The sequence below is a fragment of the Sebastes fasciatus genome, chromosome 10, assembly GCF_043250625.1.
Source record: "Sebastes fasciatus isolate fSebFas1 chromosome 10, fSebFas1.pri, whole genome shotgun sequence".
In the NCBI taxonomy this organism is placed as follows: Eukaryota; Metazoa; Chordata; class Actinopteri; order Perciformes; family Sebastidae; genus Sebastes; species Sebastes fasciatus.
Genome location: NC_133804.1, coordinates 32,940,858 through 32,963,814, shown reverse-complemented (window position 1 = coordinate 32,963,814; position 22,957 = coordinate 32,940,858). Strand labels below are relative to the sequence as shown.

General features: G+C 43.2%; 2 protein-coding genes across 2 annotated transcripts in view; one reads left to right on the top strand and one right to left on the bottom strand.

The window, feature by feature from the left end:
• tmem126a (transmembrane protein 126A) overlaps positions 1–22,957 on the bottom strand; it is a 592,581-nt gene that overhangs the window by 66,545 nt on the left and 503,079 nt on the right. The window lies entirely within an intron of this gene.
• slc34a1b (solute carrier family 34 member 1b) lies at positions 6,767–22,484 on the top strand. The gene is made up of 13 exons (XM_074649468.1): positions 6,767–6,862; positions 9,343–9,415; positions 9,510–9,707; positions 10,114–10,260; positions 10,563–10,706; positions 11,815–11,926; positions 12,429–12,624; positions 13,736–13,831; positions 13,993–14,053; positions 14,141–14,308; positions 14,501–14,617; positions 19,171–19,295; positions 20,527–22,484. Exons 1-13 carry the CDS (start codon positions 6,782–6,784, stop codon positions 21,136–21,138), a joined length of 2,130 nt encoding a protein of 709 aa, XP_074505569.1. The 5' UTR covers positions 6,767–6,781; the 3' UTR covers positions 21,139–22,484.

Below are 22,957 nucleotides of genomic sequence, written 5' to 3'. Positions count from 1 at the left end.
AGAGTCAGAGGCCCGTCTCACCCGCACCGTCAAGGAGGTGGAGCGTGAGAGCTTGAGATAGGATCCGAAAGATGGTGACGGGAGGTTAACGTCACGCTGCTGTAAAGTGGCATCGGAGCCGTTTTGCGAGTACGAGTACGTGAGCACAGTATCGGACCTGATACTGGTATCGGAGCGTCCCTATTGTCAATCAAATCTGGTCACACCATCAGCACACAGTCCCGTTGAAGCAGATTTGGGGAATTTCTAAACTCACTAAATACATAAATATTTGTATTTTGATTGAGGCTTATTTAGTCATCATGTTAGAGAGAAATACTTGAGCTACGTTTTCAGGAACTTTAACTTTCGTTCAGGTTACTTTGCTGTATTCGGTGTTAATACTCTGTAAACCCATATTGCCAAAAGTAAAATTTGAGTTTTGACAAGTTTTAGGAAACCTAATATTGTAATCCTAAAGTTGAGGTTTGGAGAAGGACGAGGTTCAGCAACATCTTATGGAGCTCAGCTGTCGTGCCTTTCTGCTGAGGAAGGCACAAGATGGAGCTTCCGAAGCACCAAGTGGACCTTGTGTTGAGCCAAACTGCTGTTTCCAAGGTCCAAAATGAACCCTCAATCTCACCCTTTTTTTACTGCTTTATCGTGAGCAACATCGATGAACCACATCTTCTAAACTCTCTGATATCGTCTCCTGGTGTCTCTCCACCATCTAAAAGGCGCTAGCCGAACAGGAAATCAGTAAACTGGCCCTTCACACCAGGAAGTATTTTAGGATTGATCTTATCCAACCGGTCAGATGTCAGACAGAAAGCAGACTTTGACTGGCAGCACTGAGATCGTTGAAGTGTAAAAAAAAATCGGTCTCACGCAAATGGACCGGCAGAGCCTGGAGGTGTTTTGTCCACGGCCACCAGGACTCCTGACACCAGCTGTGGATCTGGCTGTGACTGTCAGCTGGGAATCATTTTTGGCCTTTCAATCGTGCAGAAATCATTTTTATTTTTTGTCCTGTTTGACTCCAACTGTGTGAGTAGGGTGTTGATATATATTTCTGTCTCTATCCTCTTTCAAATGGGATTCTTCTCCTTCCCTTTGTTTATACACATGAAGGTTCTTAAAAGCTTTTTATCAGCATCTCCTGTTATTGGAGGAACTTTTTATTTGTTAATCTTTGTTAAATTTTGAAATTGACCCTTTATTTTATAACCTTCAGTTACAAAAATCTTGGTATTTGATGGGATGGACGTGTAAGGAAACAAAATAAGAACCATTATCATCAAGCAAAGTCATCGTCTGTCTCCGTGAAGATGAAAACACAAAACCACTTTAAGTCAAATCAGCTTCAGGTGAAACAGGTGTTTTTTCTTTTGTCTTTACAAGTCAAAATGAGAAGCAATAATGGAAGCAGCGGTGTGTGATGACATCTCAGTGTGATGATTAGTATAAGGTAATACCCACCCAGCAAGATATTGAGATGAGTTGAAGCAGGAGCAGCAGCGAGTCAAAGTCGCCATCTAGTGAAGAGAGGCCAGAACTGCAGATTTGTCAGCTAAAAATGAATGTTGTCAGTTTATATCAGTAAACTAAAGCATTATTGTGAAATGTCTTGCAACCACATGGCATGTGAAGTTCCTCTTTTTCTTTCCTCTTTGTCTTTCCAGTTGCACAACCTTAGTATACCAGAGGATCATCATCTACTCCTGAACCTACACCAGCACTGAGACAACTCTTCCAGAAGTCAGCCATGGAGCAGAAGGTGAATGAGGTGTGTGTGTGAGGTGTGTGTGTGTGTGTGTGTGTAAGCCTGATAGACAAAAGTATTTGAGTCCTTCTGAACCGTGTCTCATCTGATCGTCCCCCTCTAGTGTCCCGCCACCACCACCTCTCCTCAGAAGCACATGAAGAACAGGTCCAAATCCACAGAGGAGATGCAACACACCAAGAAGGTGAGCATTCATACCTTGTAGTGTTTCATCCCCTATATACTCTTCTACTCGTAAGGGCTGATGTGACGTCCTCCCTGTCTCAACCTTACAGGCCTTTTCCTCACAGAAATCCCTCCCGGGCCAACCAGAGCTGGAGAAAGTGAAGGTGAGCTGTGCACAAACACAAGATATATTTCAAAAATGCAAGTTGAGTTGGATCTGTATTCTTCCACGTGTCTCCCTGTTGTTTTTCTTCCAGGAGTGTCCTGATGTCTCCGACACGCCGTCGTCCTCCACGGAGGAGCTAAAGTGATAAATGGAAGGACATTTAGAGTTGTCATCATAAACACAACAACAACAATGTACATATGTACACAGGGCAACATACTAAAATATGATTAAAGATAATAGTGAACTAGGTTATAAAACATGATAGCAATTAATTTATGATTTGGTTGAAGGAAACTGTATAAAAAAATTGAACACAAATAATCACTAACAGTTGCTTGTTAACTCCTGTGATGATGCTGTTTCATTGTACCGTGAGTGTCATATACATATACCACACTGAATGTGTATTGACAATAAAGTGATGCTGATGTTGAGTAAAACTCTGCTCTCATTCACGTCAAACATCTGACCATGCATGCTGATGAAAACGCAGCTTTGACTATTGAATATGTTGATGTACGGACAGAGATGAGAGGCAGCTGTAACGTAAATTCGTGAGCCTGGTCCTTATCCATAAGCAGTCATCATCGGAGGGAGGAGATGGAGGAGGAGCTCACTCGGTAGGGAGGCAGAATGGCCTAAACCAAAGCAAATTCCTAGTGTAAACCTCTTCTCTTACACCTGGCAATAAACATATAACAGGTAAAACACACAGTTATAAAGCAAATAAAACAGGTAAAGTAGATGTAATAAATAAATAAATATAAACAGAGGTATTACACTTGAGGAATTAAATAGGTCAAATAGATGTAATGTAAACGGAGGTAATTACACTTGTAAAATTAGATGTAATAAATAAAATGTAAACAAAGGTAGTTGCACTTGAGGTATATATATATTGCATCAAAGGATATATTGCAGAGTCAAATGTATTTCACATTCAGTGTTTTAATATTGCACAGACTTATTGTTTGATTGTTATGGTTTGTTTTGGAGGATTATGGAGAGGGGTGTTCTGATGTTCTTCTTGATGGTTTTGAGTCCGGACATGTTGTGGATGTAGAGGGTGCCGATGTAATGTGTGAGTCTGTACTGTATGCCAGTTGTATTGCCTTGTTCTGGATGATTTGTAGTCTGTTGAACTGATGTTGTTCGGCTGTGGACGAGAGGCAGCTGTGAAGGGACACAAACATATTTGGTAAAACTGCTAACTCATCTGCTTTGTGTTTGCAGCATGAGTGTGCATATAACCGTACTTTAATCAGGAGAGACACATGAGGACTAGAAACACAGCAGATTCTTTAATGAGTCTTTGACTGAGTCTCTTTTAGATCACATAAGGGTCAAAACTATAACAACATCCTTTTTAAACCACAGACTGGGCTGTGACTCCGGTGACGGAGGTATAGATGATAGGCAGTAACAGCAGAGTATACATTCTTCAGCTAAGATGATCATTGGTTGACAGGAAATTAACACAAACAAATCCCAGTTAACCCATTTGATAATAAGGCTATTCTAGCATCACATTGACAGCACCAGTAATGATGAAATTAGAGACAATAACAAAACATAAAAGCATCACAAAAACATGTAACATATAAAACAATTATAAGGTATTAACACAGCAAACTAGTGGAACAATATATATAGATACAATATTTAAAACAAAGCATTAAAAATCATTAAATAAAACACAGTGTAGAGTAAAAGCCTTCTCAAAAATATTTTTATTTGCCAAAGGCACCTTATAGCGCCTCCCAGAGGTCAGAGTCTCAGACTGAGGAACGTCTCAGGATGCTCACGGCTTTATCTTTTAATTCTGACAGGATACAAGTTACTCAGCTTCATCTGGAGTTACTATAGTTTATACTCCTACCTGCAGCTCAGGACACAAAACTATGATGTTGAGAGGAACGTTAAACACTAAATCATAGTTTTGTAAACTTTTACTTCTGAGATTAATTGACTCGAAAGTTGTTGAGTCTCCTAAGAAGATGAAACCGTTGTTTGCATATCTTGAAAATATGGTTAAGATCTTCAGAGACGTACCAAGATATTTAATACATTCAACAGTTGTCAACAGACCCTGTTATGAAATCCTGCTTGGCACAAGTAATGTCTATTCTTATCAACATTAATCTCCATATTAGGGCTGCAACTAACAATTGTTTTCAATATTAAATGATCTGCAAATTGTTTTGGTCTATAAAATGTTAGAAAATAGGGAAAGATCCAAGGTGACGCCTTCTCATTGTTTGTTTTGTCTCTGACCAACAACCAAAGATATTCAATTTACCATCATGACTACAAGAACAGTAAATATTCACATTTCAGCCGTCACAACCACTGAGTTTCTGGCATTCTTCTCTTTACAAAAGCACTTAAATACTAAATTAATTACTTAATTACTTAATTAATTAATATAGGGAAACAGTTGCCAATAAATTCTCTGTGGATCTAATTGATTATGCTGCTTTTGCACCAAACCTGGAGAGCTTGTTTTTTGGGAAAAACATGCAGCCATACTCAAAAAAAAAAAAAGAAAAAAGATAATTACTTTCTTGCTTGAGCTATAAATGTTCTTTTTACCTTTTGACTAGGTCAGGGGTCAACAACCTTTACTATCAAAAGAGCCATTTTAGGCAAAAAAAACAACAAAAAAATCTGTCTGGAGCCGCAAAACATTTGATCATTGTGATGAAGGTAACACAGTTTATAGTCTAAGTATATAGTATATAAGTCTAATGCAGTGAGGGCCAAAGAGACAATGTACTACGGAGTATTAGGGCCACATTGAGGGAAAAAACATCTGAGATTTCCAAAACAAAGTCATAACTTTACGAGAAAAAAAGTTGAAATATTACGAGAATAAAGTCATAACTTAACGAGAAAAAAATTTAATATTACGAGAATAAAGTCATAACTTTACGAGAAAAAAAGTCGTAATATTACGAGAATAACGTAACTTTACGAGAAAAGAAAATAACACGTAAAATTACTACTTTATAATATTATGACTTTATTCTCAAAATCTCAGATTAATTTTTTTCCCTCAATGTGGCCCTAATACTCCGTCGTACCTTCGTACCATAGACCTACAACAATTATAAATGAAAATGTAAACAAAAAACAGTTATTCATTTCCTTTTTTAAAAATCCACAGGGAGCCTCTGGAGAGGAGCTGGAGAGCCTCAGGTTGCTGACCCCTGGTCTAAGACTCTAGGGTGACAGCAGTGGGCCAGTGATTAAGGTGAAAGACAGCTTTTATTTCTTTATGAAGAGCTACAGTTATAATATGTCACCTTGCCACAACATTGATGATAATAAAAAAGTCAAAGCAAAACAAAAAAAACATCTTCAGACATCACGTGGATGTCCATGTTTCCACCTGCCATATGTCTAGAGATAATATCACATGTTTCTATGATTCCCTTCTCTTGAATGACAGACTGTGAGCTTACTGAAAGCATCATATGGCGTCCCTCAGTGTAATGTTAACACACACAGCCTACTGAGGAGCAGAGGAGGACTAACAGCGTGCACCTAGAACTGCTCACTGACTGGCAGGTGTTTTGAGTGGCAGGATGGTGCACGGCGACCCGGTGACCTCTTGTTTGCTTTATCCCTGGGCTGAGCAGCAACTTGCACATCTGGAGAGGGGATTAACAGCATCATGGGGGGGTGGTGGGAGGGGGTTTACCAAAAAGCTCTGGAACGGTGCCACAGATTTAGCCATGTAAGTGATTACATGTGTGCGTCCATATGTGCATGTACGTCTCTGTGGACTCTTTTCCCGCTGCTTAATGCCGCGCCAGATCTCAAGGATTTATCCCCTCGTCACCACTGACAGCAGCAGCCTCGGCTCCCGTCCAGCTGCCTGCACAACAACAGAGCTGTTCTCTCTCTCTCTCTCTCTCTCTCTCTCTTTGGCTCTCATAACAGTTTGGAAACAACTCTAGTCTGGTGGGTTATTAAGTTCTGTTCCTCTGAGTTCATGGAGGCGAGTGTGAGGGTCAGCAGATTTGGTTGAGAGCACTGCTGATGCGACAGAACCGCGGCTGGACTAATTGTTAACAATTTACCCTCGTTACTGAGGTCATCACGGCGTCGTCCCATGGTGGCGAGGAGGACACTGGGTAGTGGGGTGTGTAAAGTAAATGTGTGTTAAGAGGATCTCAGAAAACACGCTTGAGTCCTGACAAAGTACCATATAAGCACCTGAACATACCGCACAAGTCCTGCAGATTACAGCGTTTGAATAACGTCCACTGACTCATCTCACTGCAAGAAATGATCATTTAACACCCCGACTTTAATCTGTGGTATACGTGATGAAAAACAGCTGAGTGAGAATATGAGTGAGAGTTTCCTCCAACATTTACCACTAGGTGTCAGATGTCTCCTTTCCAAACTAGAAGAGCCTCCAACAACAAGGATGATCATTAATCCCATCACACAGTCCTCTTCATCTCCACATTCTTTATCTGGCCATGAGTCATAGCAGGTGAAAAATAGCAGCTTGAACAAACATCATTCATCACCTATAACACACAACGTGCTTTCCCCAGCTCATGCATCATTAAGTTAAGGATCTGTGTTATTGATTAACAAATGAGGTCACTGATGATGGAGCAAGTTAATCGACAAGAGATGAGGTGTTATACCTGCTGGCTTACTTAAAGATGATTTACACTTCAGTTTTGGTGCTCTCCTTTTTCCGGGGGGGTCACACACACACAACACCTAAGACTGCTCCACACAAGGTAAGAAGATGCTCTCTGCTGCGTTTGACAATATCAAATATTTACGATAAGAAACATTTCTTTTCGTCACTGAATAATTTATTTTAAATGCTTTTTATCTAAAGCTGCAGGACCATCGGCTCCACACAATCCTTTGGAAAATGTTGGCAAGTCAGCCATCACTCACTGACAACTGTTACTAAATGTTTCATTAATCCTTTTATTTTTCTACTTCCAAGTAAAAACTCAAGTAGAAAGATTTTTTGGCATAAAGCACAAACAGCAGAGACACCACATGATGTGAGCCACAGTGACTTAAAGCTGCAGTGGGTAGAAATGGAGACAATATGATTTAAGAAAAAGTTATTTCTTATAAAACGGTCACTATATTCTGACAGTAGTGCATGAGACAGGTAGTCTGAAAATAATCACGTCCTCCGGTGCTCCTAACGGCATCTGCAAGATTTCACAGACTGGAGCCTTGCCGTCTCTGAGCAGCTGTCAATCACTCCGACCAAACGGTCAAACGAGGCAGCGCTGATCAAATATGAATCAATATTATGTTACATTAAAGCTGCAGTAGGCAGTATATATTTTTGGCATCATTGGGCAAAAATCCCATAATAACCTTTCAGCATGTTGTAATTCAAGTGTTCTGAGAGAAGACTAGACTTCTGCTCCTCCTCATGGCTCTGTTTTCAGGCTTTAGAAACATCTAGCCCGTTACGGGAGACTTTGACCAATCACAGGTCATTTCATTGAGAGAGCGTTCCTATTGGCTTTGCTCCGGTCATGTGACCAGAACTTGGCGTTCCTTTACCAGATTCCACAATGGCGGCGGCGTCACAAACTTTCTCATTTTACAGCTAAACCGTGCACTACAAGATGATTCTGAAAACATTTGAGGAGAGAACTAGGCATTAATGTAACAGAATATTGATTCATATTTGATCAGTGCTGCCTAGTTTGACCGTTTGGTTGGAGTTCACGAATGATTGACAGCCGGCTCTAACAGACGGCAGATGGACAGCAGACCTCAGATCAGCTCTTACTGCTTGTTTTCTTCTGGACTGTGAAATCTTGTAGATGCCGTTAGTAGCACCGGAGGACACCGGAGGACACTGGAGGACACAGAGGGACATGATTTTGTTCAGATTACCTGTTTCATGTTCTACTGTCACGATGTAGCGCTTTACAGCCTATTTCTCTCCTCAAATGTTTTCAGAATCATCTTGTAGTGCATCGTTTAGCTGTAAAATGAGAAAGTTTGTTACCCAGCGGCCGTGTATTGGCACAGCCAATAGGAATGCTCTCTCTCTCTCTGAAATGACCTGTGATTGGACAAAGTCTCCCGTCACGCTTTAGATGTTCTAAAGTCTGAAAACAGAGCCATGAGGAGGAGCAGAAGTCTAGTTATCTCTCAGAACACTTGAATTACAATATACTGAAAGGTTATTATGGGATTTTTGTCCAATGATGCCGAAAAACATTCAGTCTACTGCTGGTTGAAAGGCAAACTCAGAAACATTGAAAGTGGCAGACTGTACCTCTCTTTTGCTTTTCTTTTAGCGTTTTGTGAATATATCTTTAAATTAAAACATATTGTGTGTTTTCTGTCACATCTTTGCTTCATTTATTACAGCGGGGTCACATTTTCTGACGACGGCCGTCAGAACTGGTGACCTCATGTTTTGCTGGCTTTCTCTTTCGCTGGTCACAGATTTCGGTGTAACACTGTCAAACAGATGAGCGAAGGGGCAGGTGGATTAGAGGATAACATTCACTACACGCACACACAGAAACATGCACAAGTACATTCAGCTGCAATCTATAGAGCTTGTCTCACATACGTCCATACGCTAACAGGGCCTCTCTGCAGGAGGATGCCTCGCAGAATGAGAAAAGATGCAGCGACTGTAATTACTGTAATTTGGACTGCTGTAATTACTGAACTCACTTCCCATCCTCTCTGCTTTACAGAGACACACATTAGCACTCCCTCCTCCGCTGGAGTCCCCAAAATATGGCAAAGTGGCTGACATGAAAAGGGCAAAAAAAACGGTTCTCTTTTAAAAAAGCGAGAGCGTGAACATCTTTGAAGGGGAGTTGCTGCTCTATAGACGCTGGAGAGTCCCTTTAAGAGTCTGACTTTGCAGCTGCAGGAAATGGAGGGCAAGACGAGTTAGGATACTGATGTTTCCTTATTGATTCTGACGAGGCGTTCATTTGTTGAGAGCCGAGACGATGCCTCGCGGCGTTTGTGGTTTAAGTGTGCGGTTTGACCTTGAAAGCCAAGGACAGCTGCCAATTACAAACAATGTGGGCCGCTTTTGTTCCCTTTCTAATTGCTTGTCTGTTGATCTCATGAGTAGCGTGGTGAGAGATGGGCTCATACACAGACATCTCCTTTTTACTGCTGCAGGTGGCTGATAAACACATTCACTCTCACATGTGTTCCAGTGTCATCCTGTGATTTTAATTACCTCCATGTCTCCGCACAGCATCAAAGCACCATGTCCTCTCGTCCTATAACGATAGTGTCCTCTGGAGGGAGCACGGGGCTCAACTACAATGGTAACTTATTCGTTTCATTCCCATCGTTCTGTTTTTCTTTATGTTTTTGTTGTTTTCTCCACCTGAGTGTGTACTTTTTGTTATTTGGTTTAAGGGGTGAAGATGCACGGCACTCGGCTCTCCTCGAAGCCCAAACTCCCGCAGGAGGAGGAGGAGGAGGAGGAGGACAGAGAGTCCGGCATGGGCTCCACCCTTGACCTCAGCAGCAGCTTGGAGTGCTACAAGCAACATACCAATCACCTCTCCGGCAAACCTTCACTCAGGGAGGCAGACAGACTCCCTAAAGAGAAAGGTACAAGAGCGGCATGAAGAGCAGAATCATGCATTCATTCAAACCCCTCCAGGGTTTTGCAGCAGCAGGTCTGATCTCTTTGAAAAAAGGCGAAATAACAACAGCAGAAGCCGAACCACATGCTCATTAGATAAGAACACGCTCAAAAGACACACGGGGACCATGTGGGATCATGCAGTCTGGGCAACAAAAGGCAAAAGTCCTGCTGTCAATCAGCAGCTTTTGGGTAATGTGTCAGATGTTGTCTATATGTGAGATTGCTTACTGAGGCTCATCCAGAACACATAAATCACAAGAATGTGGCCAGAAAACCACATCTGATCTGTATTTTGATAACTTTGCACACACTACTGTGAGGCTAAACCATCTCCCTGCTTCTTGTTGTTGTTGTTGTTGTTGTGAGCAGACAGCTCTCCACAGGCCACAGCAGTGAGTCCCAACAACACCAAGCAGCTCCTCATCAATCTATCCAAGCTCCCTCTCCTCCTCGTCCTCTTCTTCCTCTTTGTCTGCTCCCTGGACACCCTGAGCTCTGCCTTCCAGTTAGCAGGGGGTAAGTACCGTAACCCTCTCTGACCTCCCTCACCCCTCAGCGGGTTGATAGTGACTCAGCCGGGTGATGTTTGACAAAGAAGAAGTGAGTCACTGCTGAACAGTTCACGCTGTCCCACCGGGGCCCTGTGCTGTATAATTTACCGCCAGAGCTTCATCTGGTGACCTTTGTGGTCTTTGGAGGGAAACAAGCAGTTTGAGTTTTGTTTAACATTGCTCTTGGCTCTTGGCATCTGTGTCATGTCTGAGACCTGCATTTCTTTTTTGTGTCTCTGTGTGTATGTGGGCGGCATATTTAACCAGGTAAAGTGGCGGGGGGCATTTTCCAGGACAATGCGGTGCTGTCTAACCCCGTGGCGGGGCTGGTGGTGGGGATACTGGTGACTGTACTCGTCCAGAGCTCATCCACCTCCACTTCCATTGTCGTCAGCCTGGTGGCCTCCGGATGTGAGTAGGAGCATAAAAAAAAGAGTGTGTGTGTGTACATGTGCGAGTGTTCAAGTTATTTTGGGGTTTTGAATAAGACTCCAAACTGGAAAGATGTCCAGGCTGGCCTCATTTACTCTGAGATATATATATATACTGTGTGTCTCTGTGTGTACAATGTCTCTTTAGGCTATTATTCTGCAAGCAAACATATTACAGTAAACACAAAAACAGTAACATATACTGTAGTAATAAATACAGATAAAACTCCCATGGTGTGGCAATAACAAAAAGATCCAATTAATTTAATACCTCCTGCTGTGATCCCTCTGGAGGAAACAGTAAATTATGCTACTTGATTTGCTGCTTAGTATTAATTAAATTAGCGAATATAGCTTATAGGTTAAATACATAAATATATAGGCAGATTAATGTTTATTAGGACAGAGGAAGATTTAGCTCTGTGTGTATATATATACACATGCCTTAGTGTTCTCTCACCACACACTGACTGACTGACCATTTTGAGATTTGTAAAAAACCCTCTGAGAACTATTGTAATCCAGTAGGTTGAACTGGGATCAGAGAGATAATGAAATCAAACCGTTTCCCACCCTGTAATCTCACACCATCACAGTCGAGTCTACAGTTCATCACGCCTCATAAGACCGCGAGGTTACGACCCGTCTCTTTCTAATGAGCGCTGCCTCCAAGGTCTCCCGTCTTTTGTTAAAGTCGTTAAAGTGAATGATATCAGTATGCAGCCGCCTCTGTGCTTGTACATCCATTCTGTAAGAGGGCGAGGAGAAGATTGAAGGTTATTATCAAAGAGAGAAAGAGATGCAAAGGCATGGATGTGTGTATGAATGTGTGTGCATGTGTCCTGTGGGTCATCATCATTAAAGGCATCCTCAACAATGAACCTCCCTGCAGAGTGTGAAGGCTAAGCTGCCTCCACTCACCTGCAAATCACAATCACCTTTCATCTCCATTAAAACTCACGGCGCATTCTGAAATGCAAAAGGTCGTGTCTCATTATTATGTGTATGTATTTATTATACATTTATATGCATATCGTTTTGATGACTTTAAAGTAATGTGTGCCGTTCTGCGTGGTCTCACTTCACAGTGCTAGAAGTGAGGTCGGCCGTTCCGATCATCATGGGGTCCAACATCGGGACTTCAGTCACGAACACCATAGTGGCCATGATGCAAGCAGCAGAGAGGGACGAGTTCCAACGGTGAGTGACAAAAAGGTGGTGAGGCAGAGGGAGAGCAGAGGTGAAGCTGAAGAGCAGGGAAGAAGGAATTGAAATGGAAAAGTGAAGAGGATAAGTGGGGGGGAGATGGGAGGAAAGAAGGATGAAAGTGTTGAAAGTGCAGAGGAGAACCCAGAGGAGGGTGAAGAGAAAGCATTAGCAGCTGTTCGCTGCCTCTTTGCTTCAGCCTCCATTTGAGCGTCTACAACAGTAACAATAATGGCACCATTCCACATTGATCCCACACCAGTAACCCTTTGGCATATATACGGCGCTGAACAGATGGCACGTTGCTTAATCTGGTAAAATAAATACCATTTATTAAACTTTCATTGACACTGAGTCAAAACTAAAATACTCATTACATCACACACATCCCAAAAAAGTTGAGCCGTGAAAAGCAGATTAACAAGCAATCAGTTTGAGTAGTTGATCGTGCTGATTATGTCTGACCTTAGTTAAAAATTATTGTGACCCACTGCAGCGCCTTTGCCGGGGCAACGATCCACGACTGCTTCAACTGGCTGTCGGTGCTGGTTCTGCTGCCGCTGGAGGTGGCCAGCGGCGTCACGACCCGGCTGTCACACCTGCTGGTCGGCTGCTTCGAGCTGCAACCGGGGGAGGAAGCACCTGAGCTGCTCAAGGTCATCACCGAGCCAGTCACCAAGCTCATCATACAGGTAAAACCCATCGGCCAATCAACAGCTTTGTAAGTGACCATTTGCTAAGAAAATCTTCCCCCAAACAGCGATTGTCCAATCATAGCTACAATCTAGCGTTAAAGGGACTCTATGGAAGAATCAGAAATGTCTTGTTAACAGCGACACCTGTGGCCGTTAAGTCAACGAAAGTCAGCGTCCTGTTGCTCGCACTCGCTCTACATAGACATGAACGAGCATCGCTCAAAACAGTGAGGCGACACACGTCAGCTAAAAGCACAATATCACTCTATATTTCAGCTGCTTGGCAGTAATGTTAGCTGACCAGACCAAGGTCTCTCCATGAATCAATGCTGATCCTAGTGTTGGCTTTTCCTGCCTCAGCCTCCCGACCGCGGCCGGAGGGAACAGGGGAGACACCGGAGTTTTGGTCGGAGACAATAACGTTACTCGCTCCTGAGCCCCGTCTATTCACTCAGCAGCAGGAAACGAGCACGGTGTGAGTGAAGGCAGGCAGAGGAGCAGAGGAGCAGAGACTCCGGCCCTGGAGACCAAAGCTACGGTCTCCTCGGTGTCTTCTGGCCGCGGTCGGGAGGCCGAAGCAGGAAGAGTTAACACTGTTTTGCAAGACGAGCTTCACTAGATAGAACATTGCGGTTTTGGTGCTTCCGTGTAGTTTGTGTTGGAGTCTGAGTCTGAACAGCGGAGCCACATGCGAGCGCGCATGGGACACCGACCCGCAATGATTTATAGGTTTATATAAGTTACAAACAGTTCCTTTTAAATATTAAAATTACACAGAAAGTTGTGACTTTCTACAACACGTGGTGTTTGTTGTCAAAACTAATAGCCATCAGCTCTTTGATCAGGCGACAGCCAGGCGTTTCCCATCATGCCCTGGGTCTTGCAGTCGGTGGGGAGAAACTGCGTCAGAGCAAGTCAGAATCAAGTTGGACACAAATCTAACCGGCGTGCATTGCGCGGCGATCTCCGGTTAATCTATTCTGCGCAGGCCTGGCTCATCTCGAACGATCCCAGTGTCTTGGACAGCTTTACTACTTTAACCTCGCTCTCCTTTGACTCACTGAACTTAAAAGAATAATAACAATATTTGTCCTTTCTTCACCCTCAGCTGGACCAGTGTGTGATCATGGGGATCGCCATGGGAAATGAGGACATGAGGAACAGGAGCCTGGTGAAAGAATGGTGCCAGACTGACCTTGTTACGGTAATGGCCCCCGTCTCCACGGCTGTCTCCTGCTCATGCAGACACATTGTGTCACACACTGGCGCCAAATAGAGCCTGACACTGCTGCTATACGGGGAACTGTGCAGCTAATTTGTGGGATTTCATCACAGATTCTTTCTTTCTTTCTTTCTTTTCTGCAGTCCACGGTTAATGTGAGCGCTGCAAACTGTGGTCATGACTTGTCCCGGCCGTCTCTGAAGTGTGAGTTCAGACTCAACGCTGTCTGTAATGAAACGGTGTGATGGTGGGATAGTTTGCTGATGGTTGTTGGTCCTGTTGGCTCTCCAGGTGGGCATTTGTTCGTTTCTACCGGGCTGTCAGACCTCACCGTGGGCCTGATCCTCCTGGCAGGCTCTCTGGCGGTCCTCTGTACCTGTCTGCTGCTTCTGGTCAAACTGCTCAACTCTCTTCTTAAAGGCCAAGTCGCAAAGGTCATCCATAAAGTCATCAACACAGGTGGGCATGCTGCTGAGCTGCTATACACAGCGCATGAACATGTAGCTGCTGAACGCACGACGCAGTCTGCAAAATGAGCAAAGAAAAGAGATGTAAATGACATGAAATAGTATTGATGTGTTTAAACAAGATTCAGATGTACAGATACATGTGGGTATAACTTCCACCTCTGCTCTCTCTTTATCTCAACAGACCTGCCGTATCCGTTCGGGTGGCTGTCAGGATACATGGCCATGTTTGTGGGTGCAGGGGTGACGTTCGTGGTCCAGAGTAGCTCCGTCTTCACTTCAACCATGACTCCCCTCGTAGGTGGGTGAAATATCCTTCTGGAGATGTTACATTCTGTGAAAAGTTTAAACATTTTACAAGATCAAATGTTAACGTGAGAAGTGATTACGTAGGTGAGGAGGACACAGAAAAGACAACATAGTGTAAGGAGAAGTAAAAACTCATCAGCACCCCATGTGACATGAGTTAAAGCATGAAAATCTCTGTGCACCAAATACATACGCCATAGATTACAAATGAGAGAAATACATGAGGACAAGCAGTAGAATGACTTTTGTTATTAAAATCTCATAAAGTTTTTCCTGTATTAGACTTATATAAAATATGACGCTTTCACCAACGTGTTGTGTAACACCAACATCTGTCATAAGTCAAATGGCAGATGTTGTTTTTGAAGGCAAATGAATAAATAGATGCATTTAGTGTCATGAATTCTGATCAGTTCATCAACTCTTCCATGTGATTCTGCAAAACACCCCCAACTACAAACAGTTAGTTTACATCGGGTGACATAGTGGGATACAGAAAAGCTCTTTGTTCTGTGAGAGTTGTTTGTGTTGTCAGGAAGAATTAAAACTTCATAAATCCTTAGTGACCTGAAGTACTTTAGTTTTTTTTGATCCACTTACTGTACTAATAGCGTGCAGCATGAACACAGCATGAGCAGAAAACGTTGTTTTACTCTCTCGGATGCGTTCATCTTCCTCGCTCTTGACCGCCACCCACCTCAGTGACGGCAAGAGGCCGATTGTTTGCCCCTTGAGCAAGGCACCAGACCCCCAAACTGTACTCCCCGTACAATACAATATGTGACAATGTAATTTACATTACATAATGTTAAACAGCTATTTGATCCACTTTATTCTCTCTAGAAATACCAGCCGATGGGTAATCAGTGGTACTTTTGTTGGTTGTGCATCAGTAAATGAATTACTTACTTACTTAGTCCTTGTTGCGTCTGGTGGCACATAGAACAAGGACTAAGGATCTCCACTCATCTCTGTTGTTTGCTTTGTATCCGCTTGTCTTCATTTCTCCTTCTATGGTTCGCCTCCACGTTGTTTTGGGCCTCCCTCTTTTGCCTTTTCCCTCTGGTGTCCAACACAATGCCACTTTTGTCATGTCATCAGATGGTTTCCTTAATACATGTCCTAGCCATCTCCATCTTCTTCTCATCAATAATGTTTCCACGTCCAAGCACCCTGTCGTTTTGTGTAGTTCATGGTTTGTAATCTTCCTAGGCCAGAATATCCTCATGATCTCTCTGAGGCGGGTGTTGTGAAAGCTGGAAAGCTTGTCTCTTTCAGTCATTCTGCAGCACTCAGCACCATATAGAAGGACAGATAGTACACAGCCGTTGTATAACTTTATCTTGGTGTTTCTAGTTATATGTGTGTCGACTTCCAGATGTTTCCAAGTCTTAGAAATGCTGTCCTTGCTTTTCCTAATGTGGCCATAATGTCTCGGTCGGCTCCACCATCTGATGTTACCCGGCTTCCGAGGTATGTGAAAGATGATGTCAGTTGTTGTCCATTTAGCTCTATGACAGGTGGTTCTTTCATGTTGAGGGGCGTGACTTCTGTTTTCTTGATGTTAATCTTAAGTCCCAGCATGCTTTCATTCTTCTGTAGTCTAGATGTTTTGTCTTGCATGGGACTTGGTAGATGTGATAGGAGAGCGAGGTCGTCAGCATAGTCTAAGTCCTCTAAGTTGGAAAAGAGGGTCCATCTGATGCCAGTGTTTGAGTTGTACATCAGTAAATAGCAAATGCAAAATCCAACTGTGATTCACAGCAGATTCTACTCATTGATTACACATTATTACCTCCGCCAAGACCAAAGGCCTGTTATGTTTTCACCGGCGTTTGTTTGTCTGTCTGTTAGCTGGATTACCTCAAAAGTCAGTGATGGATTTGAATGAATTTTTTTGGAGGGGTAGCACAATGAACAATCCATTAGATTTTGGTTGCGATCCGGATCATGATGTAGTGTAACGTTATACAGACATAACGGCTGCTGACTGAGAGGCATCCGCCGATACGTTACACGGAAACACACCGTGTTAATAACAAGACGACCACCTCATGATACCGCCAGCTGTGAGCTGTGATCTGTGATCTGTTTTCAAAGTCACGCACCTTGGCGGAGGTCTGCGCTCTCCGAGTGCCATTCCAGTAGTTTATAGTTTGTCTTTGTGATTCAGAAGTAGTAAACAGTAAAGCAATGCTTGTGTGACTAAAGCCAGTGTGACACATTATGTACTTTCTGTGCGTAGGATCACAGGATACCACGCTGTAGATAACACATCCACAACAGTAGTAACTTTAGTTTGCTGTTCAGGTGCTTCCCACCAAGTAGTGCCAGACCTACTTAACTAACTGTCCAACTCGACTTCTCCAGTTTGTGCTGGGTGAGCTCGAAGAAAAGTCCTGTCCTGAAGGTTGGACTGTTGTTCCGTTTCTTCTCATCCTGACCCCGCATAGTTATGTTTCATTTAGTGCATAGCCCCTCAGGGAGTCTCTTGTAATGTCTTACTGGACTCTAACTGTGCGGAGTGTCAGATCTCATCCTTAGAGTGGGCCGGCACCGTGCAGAGCTTTTCTATCAGTCTATCAGTCATGTTACCAGCATGGACTCTGGCTTCTGGCATCTGAGGTTTGCCACTGCGTTTGTGAGCTTAGATCATCTCATTTTGTGTTTTGCATAAATATCAGTTCTACTTTGTGTTAAAGTTGTTTGTGGCAGAGAGAGAAAAACAACAGCACATACATTTTACTTTCAATCAAACCTGGAAGAATCGCCACCGTAATCTATAGCAGCTCGTAAACTGGGCTGTTGTTTCCAAGGCCATGAAAGTTATAAATTCACCACAACCTCTGCACAGACATTCACTGCTACAGTAATACATTGTTAACTGTACATTGAGCAAAGGTTTGTGCTCTTGTCGTGTATTTAATGGCTTTAATTAAAATTAGTGTGTTCTCACACTAATGAGAAATCACTTCTGATTTCCTTGTTGACTGCTATAGCTCCTTTGCCAGCGAGATTGGGCCAAATAAGGACATAAACCTGCTTATTTCCACTGATTGAGGCTTGTGAAGTTTGTAAGAACACGTTGCGTAACCGGCACTGTATGCCACCGGCTAAATGAAGCAAGTAAAATCAGTGACGACTGAGTCATCAGCCTGCTACCCGGTGATAAATGTGAGATGGGAATCATGTCTCATTTTAAACAGGAGTAATTAAGTGGCTTGAAGAAAAAAAAAAGCTAAAAGGCAAGAAACACATGGATGTTTTCCAATCCTCAGATATACTTCATTAAATATTTCTGTTTATTTTACGTTAGATTTTAACTTTAGCTCCCCTTCAACCCAAGTTGCTCATGTCATAGTATCATGTATTTAAAAACAAACAGATAGAGAGCAGCCATTGTCACGCTATTTCAGTACTTTCGGCCTACTTTGGTTGTCAGTTTCTGTCAAGCAGCCACTCGTTTGACAATCATTAGCCATCTTATCTGGCAAAGTTATGTTTCAGCCTCTCTGTTGCTTGTTCAAATATTGGCTTTTGTTCATCTTAAACAGCAAGTACGAATGATTTCATATATATTATTTTTGTTGTTGTCTATTTATCAGAGATATCATTTGAGTCAAATTGTTTTGAATAATTAAAGGAAGTTGCAGTCGCTATATTTTGGCATACTACTCTTGGCACGTTAACCAGATCCAACCTCAAATTTGGTCAGCATGGTGTTAAGATGGTGTTTTTATGAAACGGCGTTGTCGTGGCGTGGTGGAGAATTTACATGATTCGCCATTAAACAACTGACAAACTGTTGTAACTCGACTGGCAAATCTGCCCCTAACTTGACCTACTTCCTAGCAGTCCAGGCTTGAGGACATCTACATGGCAATATTGACTCATAGTCATAGCGCCACTTACTGGCAACAGGAAGTCATCGTTATGTGACAAACATCATCTGATTTACATGTAATTCACATTGTGCGGTCTACACTTGATAATGAGCAGCATAATGCATGTTTAGCGCGTGTTCTCTAGCGTCAGATAGTGGACACAGGAAGTGGTGAAAAATTTAGCATCCGTCATTTCCTGTGCCAGTCAATCCACGCAGGAAATAACGTCTAACTCGTGCGTGCAGTGTCAGATGGTCACGGAAATACATAATTGCTTCAACCGGTGTCTCGCCAGTATCCCCAGACTTGCGCAAAAGTGCGAGGGCCCGATCATCGCTGCTTGCAGCTTCAATTAAAATAGTTATTTTAAAACATTTTCAATGCATCTTCTTATCCTTGTAAAAGCAGCGGATTCAGTTTTTTATCAACTGTTCAGAAATGTCATCCCAATCAAAGATTTCCACTTTCCAAGAGAGATCAGTATCACTGCTGACACTCGTCTTTGTCGCAGCTTCGAGAGCCGATGATTGTGATGCACATGCACTAAAGTGTCAAGTGGATCAAGTGAGAGAGTAGTAGATAAACAGCATTTCCTGGTTAACCGTCTTTATTTTGCTGTCCTTGTTTCCTCTGACGCAGCATGTTTCTGTCCCCCCCTCAGGTATCGGAGTGATCAGCCTGGAGCGGGCCTATCCTCTCACCCTCGGGTCCAACATCGGCACCACTGCCACGGCCCTGCTGGCGGCTCTGGCCAGCCCTGGGAACAAACTAGCAGCTGCCTTACAAGTAAGTGTTTTATCAGATACAACGGAAAATGGCACCATTACCACCACCCTCCCACTTTAAAGGAAAAACTTATTTTTATGATATGCCTCTCTGAGAGGAGGATACACACAGTCAGCTAATGGAGTCCGCAAATATATTTTTTCCTCTACACCAGGGGTCAGCAACCTTTACTTTCAAAAGAGCCATTTTAGGCAAAAAAACAAATGAAAAAAAATCAGTTTGGAGCCGCAAAACATGTGAGCATTGTGATGAAGGTAACACAGTTTATAGTCTAAGTATACAGTATATAAGTCTAATTCAGTGAGGGCCAAAGAGACAATGTACTACGGAGTATTAGGGCCACATTGAGGGGGAAAAAATCGGAGATTTCCTGAATAGAGTGATAACTTTACGAGAAAAAGTTGTAATATTACGAGAATAAAGTCATAACTTTACGAGAAAAAAAAGAAAATAACACATAAAATTACTACTTTATAATGTTTAAAATTTATTCTCGTAATATTAAGACTTTATTCTCGAAATCTTATATATTTTTTTTCAATGTGGCCCTAATACTCCGTCGTACCGTCGTACCGTCGTACCGTCGTACCGTCGTACCGTCGTACCGTCACGGTCGTACCGTCACGGTCGTACCGTCACGGTCGTACCGTCGTACCGTCACGGTCGTACCGTCGTACCGTCACGGTCGTACCGTCGTACCGTCACGGTCGTACCGTCGTACCGTCGTACCGTCACGGTCGTACCGTCGTACCGTCGTACCGTCGTACCGTCGTACCGTCACGGTCGTACCGTCGTACCATCGTACCGTCGTACCATCGTACCGTCGTACCGTAGACCTACAACAATGATAAATAAAAATGAAAATGTGTCAAAAAACAGTTATTCATTTCCATTTTTTAAAGAGCCACTTTAGAGGAGCTAAAGAGCCGCGGGCTGGTGACCCCTGCCCTACATGAACAAAAGCACAGGAGTTGCACAGAATTATCTCCAGATGGTAGATTATGATAATGTTTGTAGCCTATGTATATTTATGAACATGGATTTATGCATAAATAAGCTGGAGGCCACTAAGTGGACGCTTCAGGGAAAACAGTTGTTAGTTTCTCTACACGAAACTGTCACGACTCGAACCACGGTCATGTAGACTCTCTCAGGATGCAGACGACAACACACATTGACTGTTAATGACTTCCTTCAGCACTCTATCTCTTCATCTTCTCTTTGCATGTAGATTGCTCTCTGTCACCTCTTCTTCAACGTCTTTGGCATTCTGCTGTGGTATCCTCTGCCCTTCACGCGCCTGCCGATAAGGATGGCTCGCGTCTTGGGTGAGCGCACCGCCAAGTACCGCTGGTTCGCGGTCTTGTACCTTCTCCTGTGCTTCTTGCTCCTGCCCTCGCTGGTGCTGGGCCTCTCGCTGGCAGGCTGGCAGGTGATGGCTGGTGTCGGGGCTCCTTTCTTGGGCGTGACCGTCTTCATCGCCATGGTGAATGTGATGCAGGCCCGTAGCCCTCGCCACCTGCCCGCCAAGCTCCAGAGCTGGGACTTCCTGCCCCAGTGGATGCGCTCTCTCAAACCGCTCGACCGCCTCATCACCAAGGCGACCGTCTGCTGCGGATCTGCAGGCGAGGAGGGGCGGGGAGAAGAAGAAGAAGAAGAAGCAGAAGAAGAGGAGCATATATCGACACAGACGACCTCCGTGAACACGCAGAAAGAGTCTGCTGCCCAGAGGAAGGCTCACCTGGCTTATGACAACCCGGTCCTGGACTACCTGGATGAGGGCGTACCAGTGAGGGTGTTTAAATTAAAAGGCTTAGAGAGGTGCAACAGCACTCCACTGTAGACAGACTTTGATCGAGGGAAGGAAAAATATTTTATAATGCTTTGGAAATAATTAACTGATAATTAGAAGATAGCCTCCTAAAGCCAGGCTAAATGTCACGAGTTCAGTATGAGATTTTCATCCAACTGAGCGAGCTCAATCACAGCCCACTCTCATTCCCAGGGCGTTAAATACCAACGCTTTATCACGACCGTACGAAACGCCCCGGCCGTTCCATTAACTACAATGCGGCAAACCCATCTGCGGCATTAGTAAACTCTCCGAGAAAGTGTGCCGGGAGTGTGGTGACGTAGTTTAAAGAGCAAAAGAGAGGGGGTGGTGTATGGGTCCAACAAACACAAGGCTTTCATCCAGGAAACCTCTGTTCGTGTCCCATGCTGTGAATTGTCTTCTGTGGATTACAACTATTATCTACAGATCTGCTGCGGTACCAATCAGAGAAAATTCTGTAAACAAACAGGAGGGAAGTTGCAAATGTCACATGGACCACAAATCCACAGGAAGCGATCTGCAAATGCGCAGATAGCATTCCATGTGTAGAAATAGATGCACAAATGTGTAGATATCACTTTACATGTAAACCTTAAAACACGTATTTACAGAGTAAGTTATGCATATTTGAAAATCGCCCTGTATTTTTGTGGATGTGACTTTACACAACACAAATACAAAAATACATGTTTGTGGATAGTGAAATATTTGCAGATCATGGTACACATTTGTGGAATGTCTTCTGAATTACAACTAATTAAGTCCAATAAAAACTTCCATATGTATGCACTGAATTATTGTTAGCTGTTCAATTTCCCAGGATTCAGCAGTCCTGGGTGCAAAGTTTATCCATTTCATGTTCATTTCTTTTTCATGTTTTGTGTCAAGAACAGACGGACAGAAAAGGACACCGGCTTCGCTGTTAAGCCCAAAGTCTGATGATAAAACTTATTCCCGAGTGGATGCATGTTTGATGATTATGTTAAAATACCATCACTCGTTATATAAGTGCAGGTGGGCGACCGAATACACACACCGACACTACAAAGGATTCAAACAATCATCACGTTAGCTTCTTGATGTTATCAAAGGAGTGTATGAATGTGTGTGTATTGTTTGTTTGAGTGGGAGACGGTGTTGTTGAAGGTGTGAATATGTGCTGTTTTCTCTGTTGCACTGTAATAATTGATCGTGCGTTTAAGAAATGTCTCCCTGCTTGAAGTCTGTTGATTTAATGAAAGAAATAAAGTCTGACTCTTTCACTTTTAAGGTGACAGACAGACAGAAGAAGAATGAAGATGAAAGTACACATTAAATAAATAACTACTTTGTCTCTCAGACCTGCCAAAAAGAAACACGTCATTCACTCATGTGTTTTATACTTGAAAGAACTTTTCCAGCAGGAAAACAGCGTCCTTTTTTGTGTCCGTTCAAGGACCTCGCTAATCTGCAAACGTACACTCCCAGACACTTTTTTGTTTCAACAAAAGCAGCTTTGTCTCATCACGCTCCTCTCTGATCCTGCCATGCTCTTTAAAGTTTGGGGCCATCTCCTCCACCAGACATGGCAGTCTGGACTGGAGTTTGCGTCATTCCTGCTGAGTCTAATGTGAACCCCGGAGGCATTTGAGAGCAGTCTGAGAAGAAAGGGGGAGCCAGAAAACCAGAATCTACCATGACACTCACTCCTGCACGTACTCACAACAACACACCTGTGATACAACACCACTCTCCCTCCTCTCTGAGTGAGAGCTGATCTGAGTGCTGATTATCTCACTGCGGTGTGGGATTTAGCAAAGGGAAACTGCAGTTTGGATTGGAGTCCAGC

Bases quoted from the DNA above. Each gene is read 5' to 3' on its own strand.
- slc34a1b (XM_074649468.1), top strand. From the start codon at position 6,782: ATGATTTACACTTCAGTTTTGGTGCTCTCCTTTTTCCGGGGGGGTCAC. The intron at 6,863-9,342 runs GTAAGAAGATGC...GTCTCCGCACAG, and splicing joins CTAAGACTGCTCCACACAAG to CATCAAAGCACCATGTCCTC. The intron at 14,309-14,500 runs GTGGGCATGCTG...TTATCTCAACAG, and splicing joins CCATAAAGTCATCAACACAG to ACCTGCCGTATCCGTTCGGG.